General features: G+C 32.5%; 4 protein-coding genes across 6 annotated transcripts; all 4 read right to left on the bottom strand.

Annotated features, from left to right (window-relative positions):
- Positions 1 to 305: 305 nt before the first annotated feature.
- On the bottom strand, positions 306 to 1,802 carry LOC140989287 (peroxidase 5-like). Its single transcript, XM_073458457.1, has 4 exons — positions 1,580 to 1,802; positions 1,300 to 1,491; positions 982 to 1,144; positions 306 to 789 (listed from the first exon to the last, which is right to left on the bottom strand). The coding sequence occupies exons 1-4, from the start codon at positions 1,778 to 1,780 to the stop codon at positions 371 to 373; spliced, it is 975 nt and encodes a 324-aa protein (XP_073314558.1). The 5' UTR covers positions 1,781 to 1,802; the 3' UTR covers positions 306 to 370.
- A 1,205-nt stretch (positions 1,803 to 3,007) lies between these two features.
- LOC140990135 (NAC domain-containing protein 62-like) lies at positions 3,008 to 5,961 on the bottom strand. Its single transcript, XM_073459713.1, has 6 exons — positions 5,582 to 5,961; positions 5,174 to 5,454; positions 4,647 to 4,970; positions 4,181 to 4,534; positions 3,585 to 3,914; positions 3,008 to 3,492 (listed from the first exon to the last, which is right to left on the bottom strand). Exons 1-6 carry the CDS (start codon positions 5,745 to 5,747, stop codon positions 3,229 to 3,231), a joined length of 1,719 nt encoding a protein of 572 aa, XP_073315814.1. The 5' UTR covers positions 5,748 to 5,961; the 3' UTR covers positions 3,008 to 3,228.
- Positions 5,962 to 8,933: 2,972 nt separating this feature from the next.
- On the bottom strand, positions 8,934 to 11,852 carry LOC140989486 (uncharacterized calcium-binding protein At1g02270-like). 2 transcript variants are annotated; one of them, XM_073458682.1, is made up of 10 exons: positions 11,537 to 11,852; positions 11,267 to 11,371; positions 11,065 to 11,170; positions 10,406 to 10,626; positions 10,249 to 10,325; positions 10,062 to 10,170; positions 9,851 to 9,976; positions 9,534 to 9,644; positions 9,320 to 9,427; positions 8,934 to 9,236 (listed from the first exon to the last, which is right to left on the bottom strand). In XM_073458682.1, exons 1-10 carry the CDS (start codon positions 11,681 to 11,683, stop codon positions 9,009 to 9,011), a joined length of 1,338 nt encoding a protein of 445 aa, XP_073314783.1. In that variant the 5' UTR covers positions 11,684 to 11,852; the 3' UTR covers positions 8,934 to 9,008. The 2 variants fall into 2 exon arrangements, with proteins under 2 accessions (XP_073314783.1, XP_073314784.1); XM_073458683.1 differs by having other exon boundaries at positions 11,065 to 11,195; positions 11,537 to 11,851.
- Positions 11,853 to 14,150: 2,298 nt separating this feature from the next.
- LOC140989158 (uncharacterized) lies at positions 14,151 to 16,660 on the bottom strand. Of its 2 annotated transcripts, none has more exons than XM_073458275.1 (4): positions 16,387 to 16,660; positions 15,027 to 15,548; positions 14,542 to 14,679; positions 14,151 to 14,423 (listed from the first exon to the last, which is right to left on the bottom strand). In XM_073458275.1, exons 1-4 carry the CDS (start codon positions 16,480 to 16,482, stop codon positions 14,331 to 14,333), a joined length of 849 nt encoding a protein of 282 aa, XP_073314376.1. In that variant the 5' UTR covers positions 16,483 to 16,660; the 3' UTR covers positions 14,151 to 14,330. The 2 variants fall into 2 exon arrangements, 1 of the variants encoding a protein (XP_073314376.1); XR_012177449.1 differs by having other exon boundaries at positions 14,319 to 14,423; positions 14,542 to 14,718.
- Positions 16,661 to 19,669: the final 3,009 nt, after the last annotated feature.

Genomic DNA, 19,669 nt, shown 5'->3' with positions numbered 1-19,669 from the left:
TGAACTTCATGTCACAATGCCTTCCCCTGTCTCACTATTCGATTTAATTACATTGAATATTGTTAGACGAAGAATCATTATTTTTAATCTTATAATAATATATATTCATTTCAAATTATTTTAATATGGATAAAGAATCAAGACTAATGAGCGGATCAAACTTATTCAATATAAAATCTTGAAGTTTATTTATTTATTATTATTATTTATATTTATATAATGGGGCTAGACCATTGAAGTTTATTTGAATCTAGGAAAAAGTGTCATACCATTAATCCATTGTTATACTTTAGCGTTAATATCTCTGTTAAGTACAGGAGAATGTATAATTATTTGAATTTTATTCATAATTATAGAAATTTCAAACCATTTATGGGTTGATCACCCTGCAATTCCCCCGAATCTCTCCAGCACTTCCTGTAAGAACTTCGATCTTGCTCATCTTGATCATGGCGTCAGCAAAATCTTGTAACCATTTCTTGTTACTCATCGCGTATTCTTGAACTTCTGCTAGTGACTCGGGGCTCGTAGTTAATGCTTGATCCGAGGTAAACAGCCCACCATTTTGTAAAACATTAACGTAATAACTGTTTTCGAAGGTTGCGGGGCTCAAGTTCATTTGAACGACCCTGTCGGGATCAACCGTTCCCTGAGGATTCCTAGGACACTGCAGCCTCAATATGTAAGCATACAACGGATTTAATGTTGGATCAGGGCGATTGGTTGAGTTGAAATTGTATAATCTGTCGCTGAAAGATGTGCAGTGAGCACGTCCAATGGTGTGTGCTCCTGTATTATTGTATATTGATCATATATATAAGCACGCAATTATACATCAAGATGGACAAGTTTTGAATTGAAGGGAAAGGAGATCGAGGCTACCAAACGGAGTTTGTCTTATCTTCTAATGATTTTCTAGTCTAAGTTGAAGATCATGCAGAATTTGTTATATTAGGCTTAATTATGGCATTATTTACCAACCTGAGAGTGCAATCATATCATCCTGTGACAAGTGTTTCTTGGCAAAAGCCTGAGTGAGTTGGTCAAGGTTAAAGAATGGCGCAGGTATATCGAGAGTCTCTTCAGCTCTTGATATACGCCCATCTCTTCTCCCTGCTGGGACGTCCCACCCAAGCCCTTCGGTCTGCAGTAAAACAAGCCGATGCCACGAAATAAACATATTAACTCATGCCATTCGATATACCTATATGTACTTCTGGCAAATAGTTAAATTTCGATGGACAGAACACGAGAAGTGTAATGATTTTTTTTCGGGTTTTAGAGTTTAAAGGTACTAACGATGACAACAGAGTCCCTGGCTGCATATGCCAAAATATCAGCGCATGAGACTACTCCTCTGCATTCTTGTTCTAATCTGGCTTTGGCACTGTCAATCACCTCAAAACCTCGTAGAGTACCTGCATTTGGAGGGCCATCCTCCTCCGCCTTGTTCCCCGGTGTCGTTTTTATAAGGATAGAACCATCACAACCCTGATAATATAATCATATAGATAATAATATACAGTCAAAGTAAGAAATAAATTAGTTTCAACTCTCTGATGTATTGTATTGCTATTACCCTAACAAAGCAGTCATGAAAATGCATTCTAACTAGACCAGGAGCAATCCCTTTGTCTCTGAAAAATGCCACTTTAACTTCCTCCCATATGATTGATTCAGCATTTGGACACGTATTGTTATAAAAATCTACTCGAAGCTGAGCTTCAACTTGAGACCACCCGAGGCATAATAATACCAAGATCAAAACTTTTAGTAACATTCTGTATAATTCCTTTTCTGGTTTTGTCTCCCAAAAGCATGGGCTTGTAAGAAAAACATGATTCCGAGGACGCTAAAAAGTGTCTATTTATAAGGTTAAACGTTATGGCACAACACAAGTTGCGGTATTGAGGAAATCGATTCCTCCTTGAGACCTGCAGAAAACCTTGCAGAACATACTGTGCTAGGAATCTGTATTTTTAATAATAGCATATTTTTCAAAGAAATCCTAACTGATTCAAGCAAGTTTGTTAAACTATAATAAAGAATAGTTGCGGTGATTTAAAAATCTTCCAACTTCTGGCCTAAATTTCAAGCTCCAATGCCCGAGCCTATTGATCATCCCAGCTAGTTTCTCCAAAACTTGCCAAGTCTTGATTTTATTCGACCAAGAGATTAGTATCCGTTTTGGAATGAAATAAGGATTCAAAAGAAATGTCATAAATATATCATTTTTATGACTGGTGTCATAGAGAATGAGAAAGTAAAGAAATGAATTATCCAATTTGATTTCAAGTTTTTGAGTGGTAATTCAAAATAAAGTGTTAGTGATGAAATTTAATAATTTTGAAAAATCAATTTGCCTTTTTATATGAGAAAATAATTATTCAAAAAGTGTATTTGTATTATTATTATTAAGATAATAACAGTTTTTATTATTACATTATGATATATGAAATTATTGTTATTATTGTTGTTGTTGATGATTATTATTTTCTCTGTATGATAATTATTCAATTATTCTTTTGTTATTGATTGATACTGTTTTATTTCAACTATTATAAAAATTATTATATATTTAAGTTATTATTTTTTAATTGCTCTTTCTATTTATTTAGTTTATATTCCTTTATATTTTATTATTTTTGGTACTATAAATTATTATTATTATTATTATGCTTATCGTCGTCCGTTATTGCCAAAAAAATAAGTTTAAATTCAAATGATTATGGATTACAATAATTTTGTCAAAAAGAAAAATTAAGAGAGTGTAAAATGAATAAAATGGCTAAACTCATTGAAAACGGTAATTAAGGAGTGATTATTCCCATCCATTTGGGAATAGATATTTCAATGGAAATTAACATTCTCGTTCTCATATCATTCCCGGTTCGAACAAGGTCCTAAAAAATAATATATATATATAAAAAATAAATAGAAATGACCTCAAAGCAAATGAAAAACCATAATGTCAGTCTTATAATAACCATACAAAAATATATATATATGCACAACCAACTGCCGCAGAAGTCTCTGTACGCATGAAAACATCACATGTTATATTACAGAATTACAAAGAAAAAGATCCTGATATGCCGATAAATTGTAATATAAAACATACAGATATTAATTATCTTGAAAAAAAAATCAATAATGTTATGCAGAGAGCCATCATCATCAGCCAATGCTCGAACTCCTCTATGCAAAAAAGTAGCTCAAGATCTCTATTTAGTTGCCATCCGATGTTTTGAAATACCAGAATATTCCTAGGACTAGCGCGATAAGACTGAAGGCCACAAGCACCTTTTGCATGTAAAGAGAAGATATAACTGAAGGTGTGGTCGTGTATTTAGAAGTGGAAGATGCAGTGTCTTCAAAGATGTTTTTAGGTAAATCAATGGCACTAGCATGCTGGGATAGCATGTTATTTGATTCGTTGCATGTTAACTCCTCCTCAACTATTGTTTGAGCATTGGTAGCAGCTTTGTCATCCTGGAAGTTTAAATTTCAGATAATTAGAATCTTTGAGTGGCTCCTATCTTGCTTATATTATGCAAAACATTTTTCAGGCAAAAATAGCTCACCTTGGGCAATTGTGGACTCCTTTTGTGCATGTCATCCTCGTTTAAAATCTTGGGAAGATTACACTGAACTGATCCAACTTGATATTTCATCTGCAAACGAATTCTCCGAGGGGCGGTTCCATGTGCTTCATAGTGTTGGGTAGTAAGTTGATGTAAAGGTTGGCGAGTCCTTATCTTGATTCCTGTTCCAAGGGTGGTTTCATTGCCCACTGCAGAGCTAACATTCGAATGGGAGGCATCAACAGCTTTAGACGTAACTTCACTCTGGATAGGAGATTCTTGTTTTTTATTATCCTCCCAGAATTCACCTTCTGGAACACTTGGATATTTCTAGATCAAGATGCATTAGATAGGGTCAGTTCAATTGTAAATATATGCCGTATAGAAGAAATATGCTACTTGAGCAGAGAGTTGGGTAGCGGCAATATTGTATTGTTTGCCTACCCAATTGACGGAGTGATATAAATTTGGTATTGGATAATTGATTTTTAGTTGTCTAGTAACTACTAAATATAGCTACTGGTTTAACGGGGAAATACACGATTCTACACCAAGTTCACAAGCAGGTCTCTGAAAGTGATGCATATTTCATATACCTGGAAAAGGGACACCTCAGCCTCCGATTCACTACTTGAGATACAATCTTTATCTAAATTCAGCATGTTTATGTACTTGGGACTTTCAAGATATGATACTTCAAAGAGACCACTCGAGTTCTGCTCCATTGGGTCAGTCAGTATCGAATTCAAGAAATCATCCGTCATTTCATTGGCATTTGTTCCGTGTTGAAAAGGGGTGTTATTTTGGTTGTTGATGTCGCCATAAAAATATGGATTCCCAAGCTCTGCTTGCACCTGTGAATGCAACGGAGAGAAGATTTTCCATTCGGGTGCCCCTTGCATTGGGGAGGAACAGAAATTTTCCAATAACTTTTCCAGCTCTGGGTTGTGCTGCAAAATAAAAGAAAAAATAAAACCAAAATGCTTACAAATAAATATAAAAATAAGAAAATATTTAAAATTTCGACAAAATGCCACAATGAGTTCAATTCTTTTAACTCACTGGAAGAGATACAGTTCCTGAAATAGCGTATTCCATTTTGTCAGCAATGAGACTATTTTCTTGCTGATCATTGGGCACAGAATTTTCCAACATATCTTTGCAAGAATTCAAAGTCGGAAAGCTTTCCACACTCAAATGTCGTATTTCTGTAGACCCATGGTGCACTGGAATAAGCGTTTCTGATTGGTTATTTTCAACAGAGGGGGGATTAACTACGGTCGGAGATGATGCATTCCCGTCAACTTCGTCAAAATTTGAACTCTCGGTGACTTCATCTTGTTTAAAATCAGGCTTTTTGATCAGACGGGACAGGACAAATGCACTCTGGCAAAAAAAAAAAAAAAAAAAACAAAAAAAAAAAAAAAAAAAAACCATCGCAACATTGTCACAAAAGATTATCAACAAAATGAACTCTAAAATTTGTAACTTTTGCCCTATTAATTCAAGTCCAACGGTTTCCAAATAACACGAAATCAAACGATCCAACAAAACAAAAACCGAAGAACATAAAGTACAGAGTTCCCAACCTGACCGGGATGAGTGCCATCCAGCGATTTTTCAGTTGCACGATACTCGTGTATGACCCAGTTAGTTCTCTTGCCATCCGGCGCACGACCAGTGTAAAAAACTAGGGTTTTTTTCATCCCAATTCTCACACCCTTCCTCGAAGTAATATTCCGATCTTTACCAGTAGCTTTCCAGTAACCTTCCTGCGTTGCACGGTTCAATCTCTGGCCATTTTGATACTTCCGATCCTTGGGGCAGAAGAAGAACCATTCGTTGTCAGTCGATTTTACCGCTGACAAATCTACCAAATACAAAAAAATATATGCAACATTCAACACCCTTAACAATCAATACATCTCTCCCCGAAAATCCATTTGTGTGTGTGTGTGAAAAAATCAGCTTCAAATAAAGTTAAAACAATCAATTACCAGGTAAATCCCAGGGCTCCCATTTACAAACATCAAGTTCACGTATGGCAGTGACTGCTTTATCTTGCCTGTTGATCTTAAGCCTCAAATAGTGATCGACCAGCTCCTCGTCGGTGGGGCGAAATCTATAACCCACCGGTAACGCGTTCATGGGGGTCACAGCCATGAAAAACAAGAAGCAAATACTTTTCCTTTTTTATGATATGAAATGAAGAAAACGAGGACTGAAACAGAGAGTAACGGATGATGCAAAAAAAGGAGTATTAAGTTAAAGTGTTGAAAAACCCATAGAAGAACTACACAAAGGAAGATTCATGGAAATTCAGGTGGGGCTTGACAGAGAGAAGGTATGTTGTAAACTTCTTGGAATTTTGTCTTAGTTTTGACACTTGAGGAAGATGCGATCCATTCATCTTTTCGTCCTAAAAGAAAATATTGTTGTGATTCTTTTGTATTTAACATTTTGTTTTTTCGAAAATAAAATAAAATTGTCATATTTAATTTTGGTTTCCCTGGTCGAGCACACGGATTCATCTTTCTTCTTTTTCACAAAAAAATTGTGTGAGAGGATCTCACAGATCGTATTTTATGAGACGAATCTCTTATTTGGATCATCCATGAAAAAGTATTACTTTTTATGATAAAAATATTATTTTTTATTGTGAATATCGATATGATTGATACTTCTAACAGATAAAAATTCATGAGACAGTCTCACAAAAGATCTATTCCTTCTTCTTCATTCCACAGAGCTATAGGACCAACAAGAAAAGAATATACTCATTATTATTTTACAAATATATATATATATAATTGTTTTTTAAAAATAATAATCATGTTTGCAAATATGCTCGACTATAGCTATTGGTCATATACTTTATTTTTACCTTTTTCCCTTTTTTATTAAAATGTGTGATTATTTTACATCTTTATCTTAGTATTTATATTAAAAGTTTATCGTTCTAAGTAAGATATATATATACTTGTTTGTGTTAAATAATTAAAACAAAATCAAGAAAAAAACGAAAACATAACGGAAAAAAAAGGAATAAAATTAAAATATTATTAAAAAGTATATTCTCTAGTCATTCATATTCAACACATATATGTGTTTCCGTAACGACGAAGCTTTCGAAGCACGATTTCTCCGCAGTCAATCCAATCATAATGAGCCACATGTCGATGTAGGATTTGATAAAAAGAAAAAAAAAAGGGTAAATTAAGACTCGGTCGTCCACTGGGGCCATTTGATTTGATAACTATTTTTTGAGGGACGAAATTTTGTTCCTGATTTTGAGTATTATATGACGTTTGGCAAATAATTTTGGGTTTGATTTTTTTATTAATATTTTTTTAATTGAGTTTTTTTGTACAAGTATTTCAGTACAATTTATCTGTCAATGTTATCTTAAGTCTAAAAATTTGCCAATGTACATTGTAAAATCAATTATAGGTTAAATAAATATATGATACTTTTACTTTAAATGAACTTTTTTTATCATATAATATCTCGAAGTAAAATAATACATATTATTCGAGTTCACCATCTATTAGTCGAATTTAAGAATATGGAGCTAGGATTTAGATCAACGTTGGCATATTATTTCACTCGTGATCAAAGTATTTTTTTTATGTAAAATTATTATCAATATGTCCTTCGACGAAAACGATAATATCAATTGAAAAAGAAAATTACTATTAGGATGGAGAAATTTGATTAATAATTTTCAGTTCATGTTTTGTTGTTTTTTTTTTTTTTATAAATTTCAATTCGTTGATGGGTACTATATATGTTAAAAAAGATTAAGAACCTATTACGATGAAAATATTAGGAGTATTTAATTGTTGAAATCAATTGATTTATACCTAAAAAGCTTTAATCTTTACTACGGAATGCTTTTATTATTATACATAATAATAAATGGAGTGAGTTCGTAACTCCTAGCATAATTATTATTATGCACTCTTAATAATGGCATTTATTACGGGTTGGAACTAGTCTAGACCTCAGAATGAGAGGGTAAAATGGACTACGAGGTTTTAAAACTTTTGAAATAATTAGATAATATATCTTTTGTTTTTTTAAAAAATAAGGCTAATAAATTTCATGTTATGTGAATTGGAGAATGTTAGGTAAACCTTAAGAACACAATAGTAGAAAAATCAAGTTAATCAAGTAAATCGAACTGGACAAGTCTTATTTAACATACTCTTTCGACGATAAAATGTAGGTAAGGAAAATCAACATTCATTAATTAAAATCGTACTGGACAGTTCTAATTTGTTTTTAAAAAAGAGTAAGTCTCATGTGAGACCGTCTCACGGATCCTAATCTATGAGACGGATCAACCCTACCCATATACACAACAAAAAGTAATACTCTTAGCATAAAAAGTAATACTTTTTCATGGACGACCCAAATAAAAGATCCGTCTCACAAATACGACCCGTGAGACCGTCTCACACAAGTTTTTGCCTTTAAAAAAAAGGACTAATGAGTTTTAGCAACATTTATTAATTAAATTAATTTTGTGAACTTAATAATAAAAAATACAAAAAATCGTGTTTATATAGATAAGATAAAATACAAAAAGAATAAAATGACTAATTTATTTTGAGAGCTAATAATAATATATTCTAACAAGCAAAAAAGGGACTTCAACCTATCGCAACCTTTAAACCTTTCCAATGGGTCAAATGGCATGTTTCCTAATGATCAACCATTATTCAATAAGCAACAAGAGTAGCAAAAGGTAACTTTCACTATCCGATTATTCAAATTTCGTCACATCATAGTATTAAAAAATCTCACTCACTTAGAAGAAAATAAAATTAATTAAAAACAACAAAAAACGACAACAACAACAATAATAATAAAAATATTCAGATTTTAATTGTGTGGCAGGTTAAATACAACTCGAAATGTTTCCCCCAGTCTACATTTTTGGCAGGGACGAACCCGGCCAGGGGCTTCGGCGATTTACCCGCGCTTACAAAATGCTAAGTCCTGATTCTATTTTTTAAAAAGGGCAAAAAAGAAGCTTTGAGGTGCATTAAAATACAGCACTCAGAGTGTCACTTGTTGCCCCATTCAGACATCCTATCATCAATTCTATTGATGCAATTCTCATCTGTCATATTAAAATACAAAAAATGAGCTGTAGCAAGAGCCATTGATGTATAAATCCTCCTTTCATCAACGGTTGCATCAAATGCCGTACCTTTTGCGATATTGAGAGGGCATGACCATAGAAACCCCAACTCCTGCCGGTTGCCAGGAACTTCTTCTGCATGAAATACTCTAGCGATCCGATATTTGGTGGCTTGAGTCTTGAGAAGTCCTCATCATCTTATACGTACAACTCGACATCCTGGATCCTTCTTGCTTTTTTCATACAATTTTATGTTCAACTCGTTCCAACTAGTGTCATGATGTCAGTCGAGAGCATGGCATTCTCATTGGTGAGAATACAACAGTGAGTCTAGCATGATCCGAAAGAGAGTAATCTTCTGGCCACATGCCTTTCTCTACTTCTGTGGGGAAGAGAACTGCATTCTTGATACTGAAACCCGTAGTTTGCTCGGTGACGTTGACAACATCATCCCAGAACTCATCGTCTCTTTGCTTCGAATACGAGGAGTTCCAAATTCGGCGCTGGAAAAGAATTCCATATTATGCAGAATGAAGGAAATAGATAACAGAAAATGTATAATTACATCGAAAGTCGTATATACTACCTTAAATTCATTATAGTCGAGAACGCCATTTCCATCAATGTCTGCTTGAACCCACAATTCTTTTAACTCTTCAGCACTTAATCCATTACAATGGCCAATCAAATTAAGCTGCGGCAGAGCCAAAGAATGAAAGAGTGTGATCGTTATCTGAAATAATAGTGTGAGAAAAAGCTATCACTAAAAAGAAATTTCATCTAACCGAAATGCTACAAACCTGCCTTAATGCTTCACAGAAGCCCGAGTAAGTAATGTAATCACCGTGGCTATCAGCTTTAAGAAAGGCAAATGCATCGTCCTCTGTCAGTGAAGCTCGTCTAAGATGATACTGTAAGACGAATTTGCCAAGGTTGAGAATTAAGCAAAATGAAAATCGAGTAATTATTGTAGATTTAAACACCTCAACTCATGTGGAGCAACTTGAGCACAACATTTCGATCGTTGTGCCATATCGGGTTATAGATAGTCTAAGCAAATATTGCTACCCAACAATAATTGCATATAAAAATGTTTGAAATCGGTGTAACATCTCACCTTGAACATTCCAAACACGGCTTCACTCCAACTTGTTTTAAGTAATTTCCGATATCCATTAGGATTAAGAAGCCATATGAAATCTACACCGCAGATGTTCCCACGATGATTACGGTGGCTCACCCACTGCATGCAAGGTATGTCACGCCTTACAAATGAATTCTATAAAGAAACACAGAAGAAGATAAGCAGAGATATAGAGGTAACTAACCTTATGCGCGTCTGAATCCGTATACTGATGAGCAGAATCATATGATGAAACAAATCCCTGAGATCGAAGAAACTTGTAAACATGTCCTCTCTTGCTTCCGTTCCAATCGCTGCCTTGTAAGAAAAACCCGGCCACATATGTTAGATTCATCTTATTTAATATTTAAAAACAATCATCTTGAACTTACCCACAAAGTAGAATAGGCAAGGGATTGAGTTTGTTTTCCTTTTGATACGATTCCACATATTGCAATATCTTATAGACCTGTTAATGAAAATAAGCCACAGTAAGTTGCAGACTGAAAAATATCAGAGCAAGACTCGAAAAATAGCATTTTCACGTACCTGACGCAATCTCTCTAAGCATAAACTTGAATCATGTGGAAATAATAAATGGGTGTTCACTATAAGAATTTCTTGACGGACATTATTGTTTCGACATGGACATATAGGGGCAATCAACTGGACATGCAGTAGCTGAGCTACGCGGTCGCCGAAATCATTGAAAAGTAACTCCCTGTGGTCTATGACCCTGAAGTAGTCCTTGTGCACAGCGGTTAAAAGACCTGAACAATTTCAAGAAACAACTTTACATTGAATCAAGAACAAAGTCATCAGAGAATTAAATAAGATAAGCACAATATGAAGCTTACGATACACAAACTATAATCCTGATACCTTAGCATGTATAGACTATAAAGAAGCAATACAAAAAATTGGAAGAATGGATGCACTAATTTTTCCCCACAATAAAGACTTCACTCCACTTTTGGCTAGAACCAAATCAACTTACTTCTATCACAATAACTACTCATAACCACTTTTTTGGTATTTCTTCCCCTACACAAACATCACAACACAAGAAAACAAGAAACAGTTCGACACAACAAGATAAAGAAAATACATGGGAAAAAGAGAGAGAGCTGAAAGTGCCAAATTTGAAGTAATGTCAATCAAAAGTTTCATATCCGAATATCAGAAATAGAAAGAGCTAAAATGCATACCATCTCCACGATTATTTGTTCGCGCAAGCTTGAAATTGATGTAACCAGCATCCCCAAGCCTCTTATCATAAATATTGACGAGTTCTTCATTCCCGATCCAGAATTCCTGCGACAGTTCACAAATACAAAGGCTAAAATACCATAAAAGGTAACACTTTTATATTAATATTATTCCATGATGTCAAAGGAGAGAAATAAAAACCTGAAGACAAATGATGGAAGATCTTTCATACAACAACCGGTCCAAAATCTTTTTGTTTCTGTTCAGCCAATAATCTTTAACATCGCTTTCCCTGTAGCTTGGATCCTGCTCTCACCCCCACGATGCATCACATTACCAGAAAAAAAACCATAGAAGACCCACCAATTTGCAGGCAGCGCCCCCCATATAAACGAACAAGACAGCACACGCCAACATACACAACCATCACAAAATATACATCCATGATTAACGAAAATATAAAATTCTTACATCTTGATTGAGTCTTTTGTAAATCGGGGCAAGGATATTAAAAGTTGTGCAAGAAACACACGTGGGGTCCGTAATCGATGAAGCTATGGCGTAACTCCAAATTCTCGATACCCTCCCCCGGCCAATCTTCTTGCTCTTTCTCCCCATCCCTTTTCGGGTCCTCTATAACCGTAGACAAACAAGTACGTATGATACTCTAAATACAACTCTAAATACAGAAGGACAACAAGTTTTGATGAAATAAACAATGAACAACAGAAGAAATATCGGGTGATTGTTATGGCGGTGATTTCTTAGAAAATAAGAATGGCTAATAAGAGAAAGCTAAGATCTATGATTCTTGGTTTTATTTGAGAATGCAAAAGGTCGAAATAAGTGGGATTTGACGGCCGCTATATTAAAAAACCCGTGCAATTATTTTATATATTAATTATTAAAATTAATAATTATTAGTTTTTAAATAATTATTTAAAATTAGTTATAAAACATAATGAATATATTTAAAATTTAAACATTATTATAAAAAACATATTATATTAATAATGCTATATAATTTGAAATAACATTCAAAATATGTTAATTTATGTCATTTAATTAATTTATATTGATTAAGTGAAACTGTTAACAATAAAAAATAAAAACTATAATGTTTATCAAAATTTTAAATAATAAATAAACGAGACAGATACATAATAATTGATTTTACAAATAATTACAAGAACATCTAAAATTATACTGTTTTGTTATATTCTGAACAGATGATCAAATAAATAGTTAAATATAAATAAATATACTATCTAAATGTGTTGGTTCTTGAAATTTTAAGTTTTATATAGTATTGGAATGACGAATTCTTCATATTTTAATTTTTTAAAAAGCAGAAAATATATTAACTTTTACGAGTAAAAAAGTGAAGCATTTGGAATAAAATCAGGTAGGAGTTATATTCCAAAATCCAATTTGTTATGCATAATATGTCCGTTTTCCACTTTCACGAATATCCTAACCTTACTCTGCTTATTTTTTTTGTTGTTTCTGTTATATTAGTACTTATGCTTGTTAAGATTGGAGAATTTAGTGCCTTTTTTTAGTATAAACTATATTTGTTTGATGGATATATTTGGATTAATGAGTTTGATTTAGGGGAAAGTATTGAATTGAAATTCATTATAATTTTTATTGAAATTGTTAATTTGATATAGAGCGACTTTATTTAAAACCCATTTGAATTTTGTCAATCAAAACAAGTCCAAAAATTATAGAGCCATCATTTCAAAATAATCGATCAAAATACAACCGTGGAGTAAAATTTATCCTTCAGTGTTTCGTTCTCATTTATCTATTCTATTTTATTAAAACCGAAGACATGATAGAAACCACCAATGACACCAAAATATGTATATCTATTTTTGCCCCCTCTATTATGGACAAATTCAACAAAATTGTTTTCTATCAAAATTACAGTGTAATATCTCACTATTTTTTATAATTACATTTTGATTCTCATTTATATATAAATCAAATGAATTATAAAAAATATTGTACAAACAAACAACATGTGAATCGATATACTAACATATATCTCAGATTGACCATAATTCTTGAAAAAAATAATCTGAGGCTCAAATCCATTGGAAAAACAGTGAAAATATAAAATTTGGAAAATTCGGTCTCTGATTACGATACATGATCGACTAAAATAAAACACCATGGCAACGTATCGTATGTCATTACATCGATCGACGCTCATAGGCAGCATAATGTCCATTATTAATTGCACAATGGGAAGACCATATAAAATAATGATTAGGTGTGAGTTTTATATTGACATAAAAAATAATATTTTCATAAATTAAATAAATCACAAAATTGACTTATGAGATGGTATTTAACGAATTTTTATGGAAAATAATTGAGTAAATATTAAAACTTGGTAGCAATGCTAGATTGTTGTGGCGATAAGGTTGACACTAGAACCTTCTATTTGAACTAACAAACGAAGGTGACTTCCATGTCTCTCATTTTAGAATTATATGTGCCTCCTTCATAATGATATATTCTACTTTATATTTGATTAATATTTGAATTTTAAAAATATAAATGAGCCCCACATGAAATATTTGGATTTTTAAATGATTTTGCTATGAGAAACGCAGATTTATTTATTAAAAATAAATTATTTTAAACATCAAGAATTTTTTATTTATTTGTTGAGGTGGTATATCAATATCCATTAAGGTTAAAAATGTCATGTTCTAATTTTTATATTACCCCTCTAATTTTCTAGAAAGTTCGAGAATCAGATGTGGGGAGCTATCAGCTATCAATCTATCTAAATTTATTATTTGGGTTTATGGGCCCATTTTGGTGGCCCGTATAGTGGTCGAGACTTAACTAGAGGCCCAATAGAAATACTTTCGGAATACTAATAAATAACATTTGTAGGCTTCTCAATGCTTCGCGTGAAATTCTTGTGAAGCAATTTTCTTTTTCTTTTTTTAAATTTAANAAAAAAAAAAAAAAAAAAAAAAAAAAAAAAAGAATCAAAATTTTATGAAAAGATGAACAGATTGCCTTCCAAACCATTTCAACCTTACACGGCTCGTGATTAACATTGAATGTCGATCGAACAGATCTTATTAATTTCCCAACAAAACAAACAATCAATAATCTACATACACATCATAATATTATTTCTTTGAACAAACAAACGAAGCCGTTCAACTCATCGAGTAGACCCTGCCTAAGCATTAATAATCAAACTAATTCTCAACCTTAAAGTGTTAACAGTCGGTCATTGCTTCTTCAAACTCTCGATCTCTTCAGGTTTAGCAAACCGTCCACGAATTCTTGGTTGGCCGTCAGCCAGTGCTTTCCTGCAAGCATACTGATATCAAACATACCATTAGTCGTAATGGAAAACGATCATTTTTGTTGCATGTTTAGGAGCAATAAGATAGTTGATTAGAAATTCTTACACAGTACCAGTAAATGTTAATACCAACCTTGATTTTCCTGTCGAAATTTCTCTTAGATTTCTTATTCCAGTACCTGGACAGCTGTTTCTTGCGAGCGTCAGAAACACAAGTTTTCACTAACCCCAATGGGGAGTGCAGAAAGGTCACTTTATCATTGCCAATCGTCTGTCATAAAAACTCAGTATCAATGACCCTGCCCCCATCCTGTCGAAGAGGCCAGAAACATCTATACACTATTCAGTTCATATAGTTTTTTTCGTGGAACCAATAGATGCAAGTGGCTGGACCAGTTAACATGGAGCACAGGTAAAAGTTGAACCATAAAGTCAACAGATATACAAATTTTCATTTCAAGCTTCAACATTTTTAAAAGTATAAAAATACAGGACTGCGATGTACAGGTCCTTGTTTCTAACCAATGCAACACCAACGAGAACAATACGAAATTAATTTAATCCAACATTATCATGTCACAACACAAGAATGGAAGTGAAGATGGTAACTGAAAGTACCTTGACGTCTCCTTCACTAAAAGTTCTTCGGATCCCACAAGCCGCGTCAAAGTCAATAACAGGAGGATCAAAAAAATTCAGCCTCGGTGGAGCCTCATGCACAGACTCCATCAACCTTACACAACTCGAACTAGAACTCTCCTGCAACAGATTTCCTGCAATCAACTCTTCATCAGCAATCACCTTTGCTTCGCTCTCCATGATAGGAATATTAACGATATTGGGGATTTCAGACAAGGGTGCTTCAATTGCTTCTTTTGCCAAAAGATCCCTTTCACATTCATAGAAAACTTTATCGAGGAGTTGCCCATTCTCTATTGATGATTCATTATCAGCGACCACAAAAGGTTGAGGGGTGATGGAATCATCCACAACAGAAATCATTGAAACGGTAACATTCATTGGATCAAGGCTCATCGATGGAGCTTCAATTACTGGTTCAGGAGCCTTGAAGAGATCTCCTGCTCCCCCAAGGTAGTAATCTGATATAGTGGGTGTTTGGATGAGGCTACATGGCATTCCCTATGCAATGATTCAGGAACAAAAATTTGCAGTGTCAAGAAATAAAGTCTGCTAATACTTACACAAAGTTTCTGGCTACAAAAGATATTTTGCAGGAAACTACAGATTAGAGAATAAATGTGAAGCATGCAATTAGCAAGAACAGAGCTAGGATAAGGATGACTACATGGAAGATCAATGATACTTTTAAGTGTAGCATAAGATTTTGAACCCAAGAATTCCAAATTCAAAACAAACGCCTCGATCCAAGAGCAACTAAAGGAGATCGTGAAAAGAAAGTATGATAGAGGGTGTGATTCCTGTATTGTGGCAAGGGAATGATAATTGCTGAATAATTTAGAAAAAAATTTATCTTTTCCCGAAAGAGATCCTAACGAGCAAAGAAGAATCGAGAGCTTTTTAATATGCTCCTCTGATGCCAGTAAAACATAACAAATAGTGAATCTTTGAGGCAAGTAGATCAATTTTCCATTCTTCCTCACTACAGTTAAATTTTACAGCGTACGCTTGGATTCATATTCGGTAACTCTTCATCTATTTCCAAGAAACAAAACCAAACATTACCTTCTTTTTTCCCCTCTTTTCACATCTCTTTAACATTTCACAAATATTTTGCTAATGTATACTTTTATTATATTATCGTATGGTTCGAATAAATACATTCTTATAACTTTAAAACCCACGAAAAGTTAGCTCCAAAAACGAACAATTTCAGAAAATTAGAAAGACCCAATTCAAGAAAGATAACGAAATCCTAAAACATCAACAACGCTTCGCCCAGTTACACTGACCCAAAAATGTCGATTGATAGATTAAAAAAACAAGAAAAAACAATCACCCATGAAGCATTTGGCCTGTGAGAGCACCCGAACTCATCAAACTGCTGGGGGAAGTTTAGTATTGATGGGAACATCCGGCCAGATTCAGCATACATTTACTTCACTCGGTGTAAATTACATATGGAAACAAACAAAACACCTGGATCTTATTTATAGATTGAAGGAGAAACAATGGAACGAATCAGAGGTCCTTTTATAGGTGTAGTGTGGTGTAGGAAGAAAGAGGGGGAACAGGAACAGCCGTGTGAAAAGGAAAGGGTTCAAGATTAGGGCTTCCAAGGTAGCTTCGATGTGACATATAACGACACTGTATTCACGTGATTTGGATAAACAAGATTCACACATATGATTTTAAAAAAATTAGTGGACCTCAAGTATGTGTGCCTAAATTTAGGCCTTTGATTTTATCATGAGTTAGTACCCTACATGTAAGATGGAATCGATCGACTTCCAAAAGGGAATCTTGCGATATTCGAAAATTTATTACAATCGAGTATGGAAGCTCCCACACAAAATGGAATGATTTTAATAATTTTTAATATCAAATTTTTATTTTTTTGTTAACAGCTAATATTTTATTTATGAAGAATGAAATAAAAATATATCTCATAAAATTAACTCGTGATATTGTGTCACAAAAAAAAGTCATGTGATCGAATAATAATTTTCATGTACCAAATATCAATGTAGTTTTTCATTTAAAAAACTGATTTTTTGATAGTTAAAAATGTAGTTTTTCATTTAAAAAACTGATTTTTTTTTATCACTTTTAAGTATCAAAATGGGTTTATTAAAATATGACTATTTTTGCCATAGCATGTAGGCTGATGTGACACCAATCTTCCTTTATCGGGAGTGGGTCGCTTGTTCGAAACCCGTGAACATATAATTTGTTTGTTTTCATATAATTATTATTTTTTATTATGAATATAGGTAAGATTAACTTGTCTTACATATAAAAATTCATTAGACCGTATTACAAGAGACCTAATCTATATACACCCACATAGATACAATTATTAAAATCCAAAATCAAGATAAAATGTCTCAAGCAATGGCAACTGGCACTGGGTGTTTCTCCATCTACTCATTTATTGCCAACAATAGTAATACTCTCTCCCTCTCACTCATTTAAGCCTACATGTATTTTCACACAAATTACCAAAGTGTTTGGAAATGTAAATTTTTTTAAAGCAGTTTATTATTTTACCCTTATTTTAATGGATAAAATAAATTAAATAGGGAACTTATGTAGGGATAGATTGATAAAAGAGCAATAAAATAACACTTAATATAAAAACTGAACTTTATAACAATTTTATTATAATTATTCATATTTTATCAATATTATTAGATCACCTCGTATATTATGATGATCATTATCTGATTTTAATTAAATTTATATACTCCGAAGTACTTTTTGGTTCGAAAATTATAATGATAAAATATGTATAATATATGAATGATTAATACATATATATGTGGATACCAAAACTTTGATCTTTTGTAAAATTTGAATAAAATGTTGTCTGAAATATAAATGTATATTATCTATTAAGAAAAATTGGATTTTAGAAAATAGAAATCAATGAGATTTGACTTTTCAAGACGATCAAAATGCAAAATCCCATTATATTAAGTAGTTTATTCATTTAATAGCTCGACGATAAGTTATTGCAGACAACCGCAACTATTTTTTTTTTTTTAACACGAAATTCTTACCTCGAATTAGACTATTATATGTGAGGCACGAACGGCTATTCATATAATAATAATGATATTACATAAATAATTTTCCCAATAAATTTTAAATTAAAGGCGATTGGCACAATTTCGATAAAATATTTATCTCACAAAATTGGTAGTAAAAAAATCTCACTGGATTTTATATCTATTATCTATTCTATTTTATTAAAAATTAGCACATATAGAAACCGTCAATGAGGACACCAAATTATTTATATCAATTTTTGACCCTCAGGTATGTTAACCGTAGAATTTAACCCTCTATTCTCTCATTCCACGTCTAAAAAAATTGATTCAATTTCAAAAATATCAACCCCATAGGGCCACAGTCCCACCACCTACGTTACTGGAAGAAAATGCTTCATTTGCATTTCAATTTCAAAATCTCCATCTCTCATCCTCCTCCACATTTGAGAGCAAACTGCTTCAAATTTAAAAAACCTCCCCTGTCCCATTTTTAAAGAAAGAAAACTGCTTTGATCGCAAAATCTATCTTTCTGAGATATTACACACTGGATATTGGACAATGAAGAACAATTTTCCTCTCTAAATCGGTAATCTTCGCATATTCTCTCAATTCTATTTTTGAAATTTCAGTCAACGTACAAATGACCCTCTACTCAACTCTGCAGCATCTAAGGTTTAATCTTATCTATTGATTAAGCAACATTCAAATGTCTAATATTATTTTACACACGCAATGCGTGTGGCTCTGTCGCTAGTATTTTATTAAAGTTGAGGACGTGATAATAACCACCTAGAAATGACTCCAACATTTCTTCTAATTTTACTCTTATATGATACTAATATTACACTTTTATTTTTTTGTTTTTTTTTAAATTTTAACACACACTTTTATTTTTATTTTTTTTATTCCAACAATTCAAATATCAAGTTAGTCCTTTCATAATTTTTTAAATTTCACTTTAGTCCATCGATAATGATAAAAAAAAAACTTATGCGCGTGTAGAATAAATAATAAATATAGGTATAGTTTGGTACACATTATAGGATAACCATGTGATATATAATATAAATATAAGTTAATGATAAATAAGATTTAGGATATTATATTTAATGTTTGGTATGATTTTAATAAGAGTGATTAAATTTATATATTAGATTGTAATGACAAAATTAACCATATCATAATAAATTTTATAATTTCAAAGTTGTTGCTTGAGTTCGTATTTCTTATCTGTTCATGCGTCGACAGTGTTTGCATGATTTATTTATTTTTACCTAATTTTATATATTATATAATATGATAATTGAGCACTTGATTTTGTGAGTCAAGTCAAATATCAATTTTTAAGGTTAATCGAGTGATACTAATAATTTTATTGAGATTTATAAAAATAATTTATATAATTATCTTGTGTTCATTTATATAATTATCATATTATATAATATATATATAAATAAATAAAAATATTTATTTGATGGGGCGGTGAAATGAGAGAACGATAAAGTTTACAATTTTTATATATTGAGGACAATTAAGTCATTTGTGGTGTTTTTATCATTAAATTAAAA

The sequence above is a fragment of the Primulina huaijiensis genome, chromosome 12, assembly GCF_012295235.1.
Source record: "Primulina huaijiensis isolate GDHJ02 chromosome 12, ASM1229523v2, whole genome shotgun sequence".
NCBI lineage: Eukaryota > Viridiplantae > Streptophyta > Magnoliopsida > Lamiales > Gesneriaceae > Primulina > Primulina huaijiensis.
The sequence above is the reverse complement of the archived record's forward strand: the minus strand, read 5'-3'. Positions and strand labels throughout refer to the sequence as shown.

Excerpts from the sequence above, each read along its gene's own strand:
- LOC140989287 (XM_073458457.1), bottom strand. The coding sequence starts at position 1,780 with ATGTTACTAAAAGTTTTGATCTTGGTATTATTATGCCTCGGGTGGTCT. Across the intron at positions 1,145-1,299 it reads CCAGGGACTCTGTTGTCATC|ACCGAAGGGCTTGGGTGGGA; the intron begins GTTAGTACCTTT and ends GTTTTACTGCAG. Across the intron at positions 790-981 it reads TGATATGATTGCACTCTCAG|GAGCACACACCATTGGACGT; the intron begins GTTGGTAAATAA and ends ACAATAATACAG.
- LOC140990135 (XM_073459713.1), bottom strand. The coding sequence starts at position 5,747 with ATGGCTGTGACCCCCATGAACGCGTTACCGGTGGGTTATAGATTTCGC. Across the intron at positions 4,971-5,173 it reads ATGGCACTCATCCCGGTCAG|AGTGCATTTGTCCTGTCCCG; the intron begins GTTGGGAACTCT and ends TTTTTTTGCCAG. Across the intron at positions 4,535-4,646 it reads CAGGAACTGTATCTCTTCCA|CACAACCCAGAGCTGGAAAA; the intron begins GTGAGTTAAAAG and ends TTTATTTTGCAG.
- LOC140989486 (XM_073458682.1), bottom strand. The coding sequence starts at position 11,683 with ATGGGGAGAAAGAGCAAGAAGATTGGCCGGGGGAGGGTATCGAGAATT. Across the intron at positions 11,171-11,266 it reads CTTCCATCATTTGTCTTCAG|GAATTCTGGATCGGGAATGA; the intron begins GTTTTTATTTCT and ends GAACTGTCGCAG. Across the intron at positions 10,627-11,064 it reads AACAAATAATCGTGGAGATG|GTCTTTTAACCGCTGTGCAC; the intron begins GTATGCATTTTA and ends GAAATTGTTCAG.
- LOC140989158 (XM_073458275.1), bottom strand. The coding sequence starts at position 16,482 with ATGTATGCTGAATCTGGCCGGATGTTCCCATCAATACTAAACTTCCCC. Across the intron at positions 14,680-15,026 it reads TTAGTGAAGGAGACGTCAAG|ACGATTGGCAATGATAAAGT; the intron begins GTACTTTCAGTT and ends TTTTTATGACAG. Across the intron at positions 14,424-14,541 it reads ATTTCGACAGGAAAATCAAG|TATGCTTGCAGGAAAGCACT; the intron begins GTTGGTATTAAC and ends GTTTGATATCAG.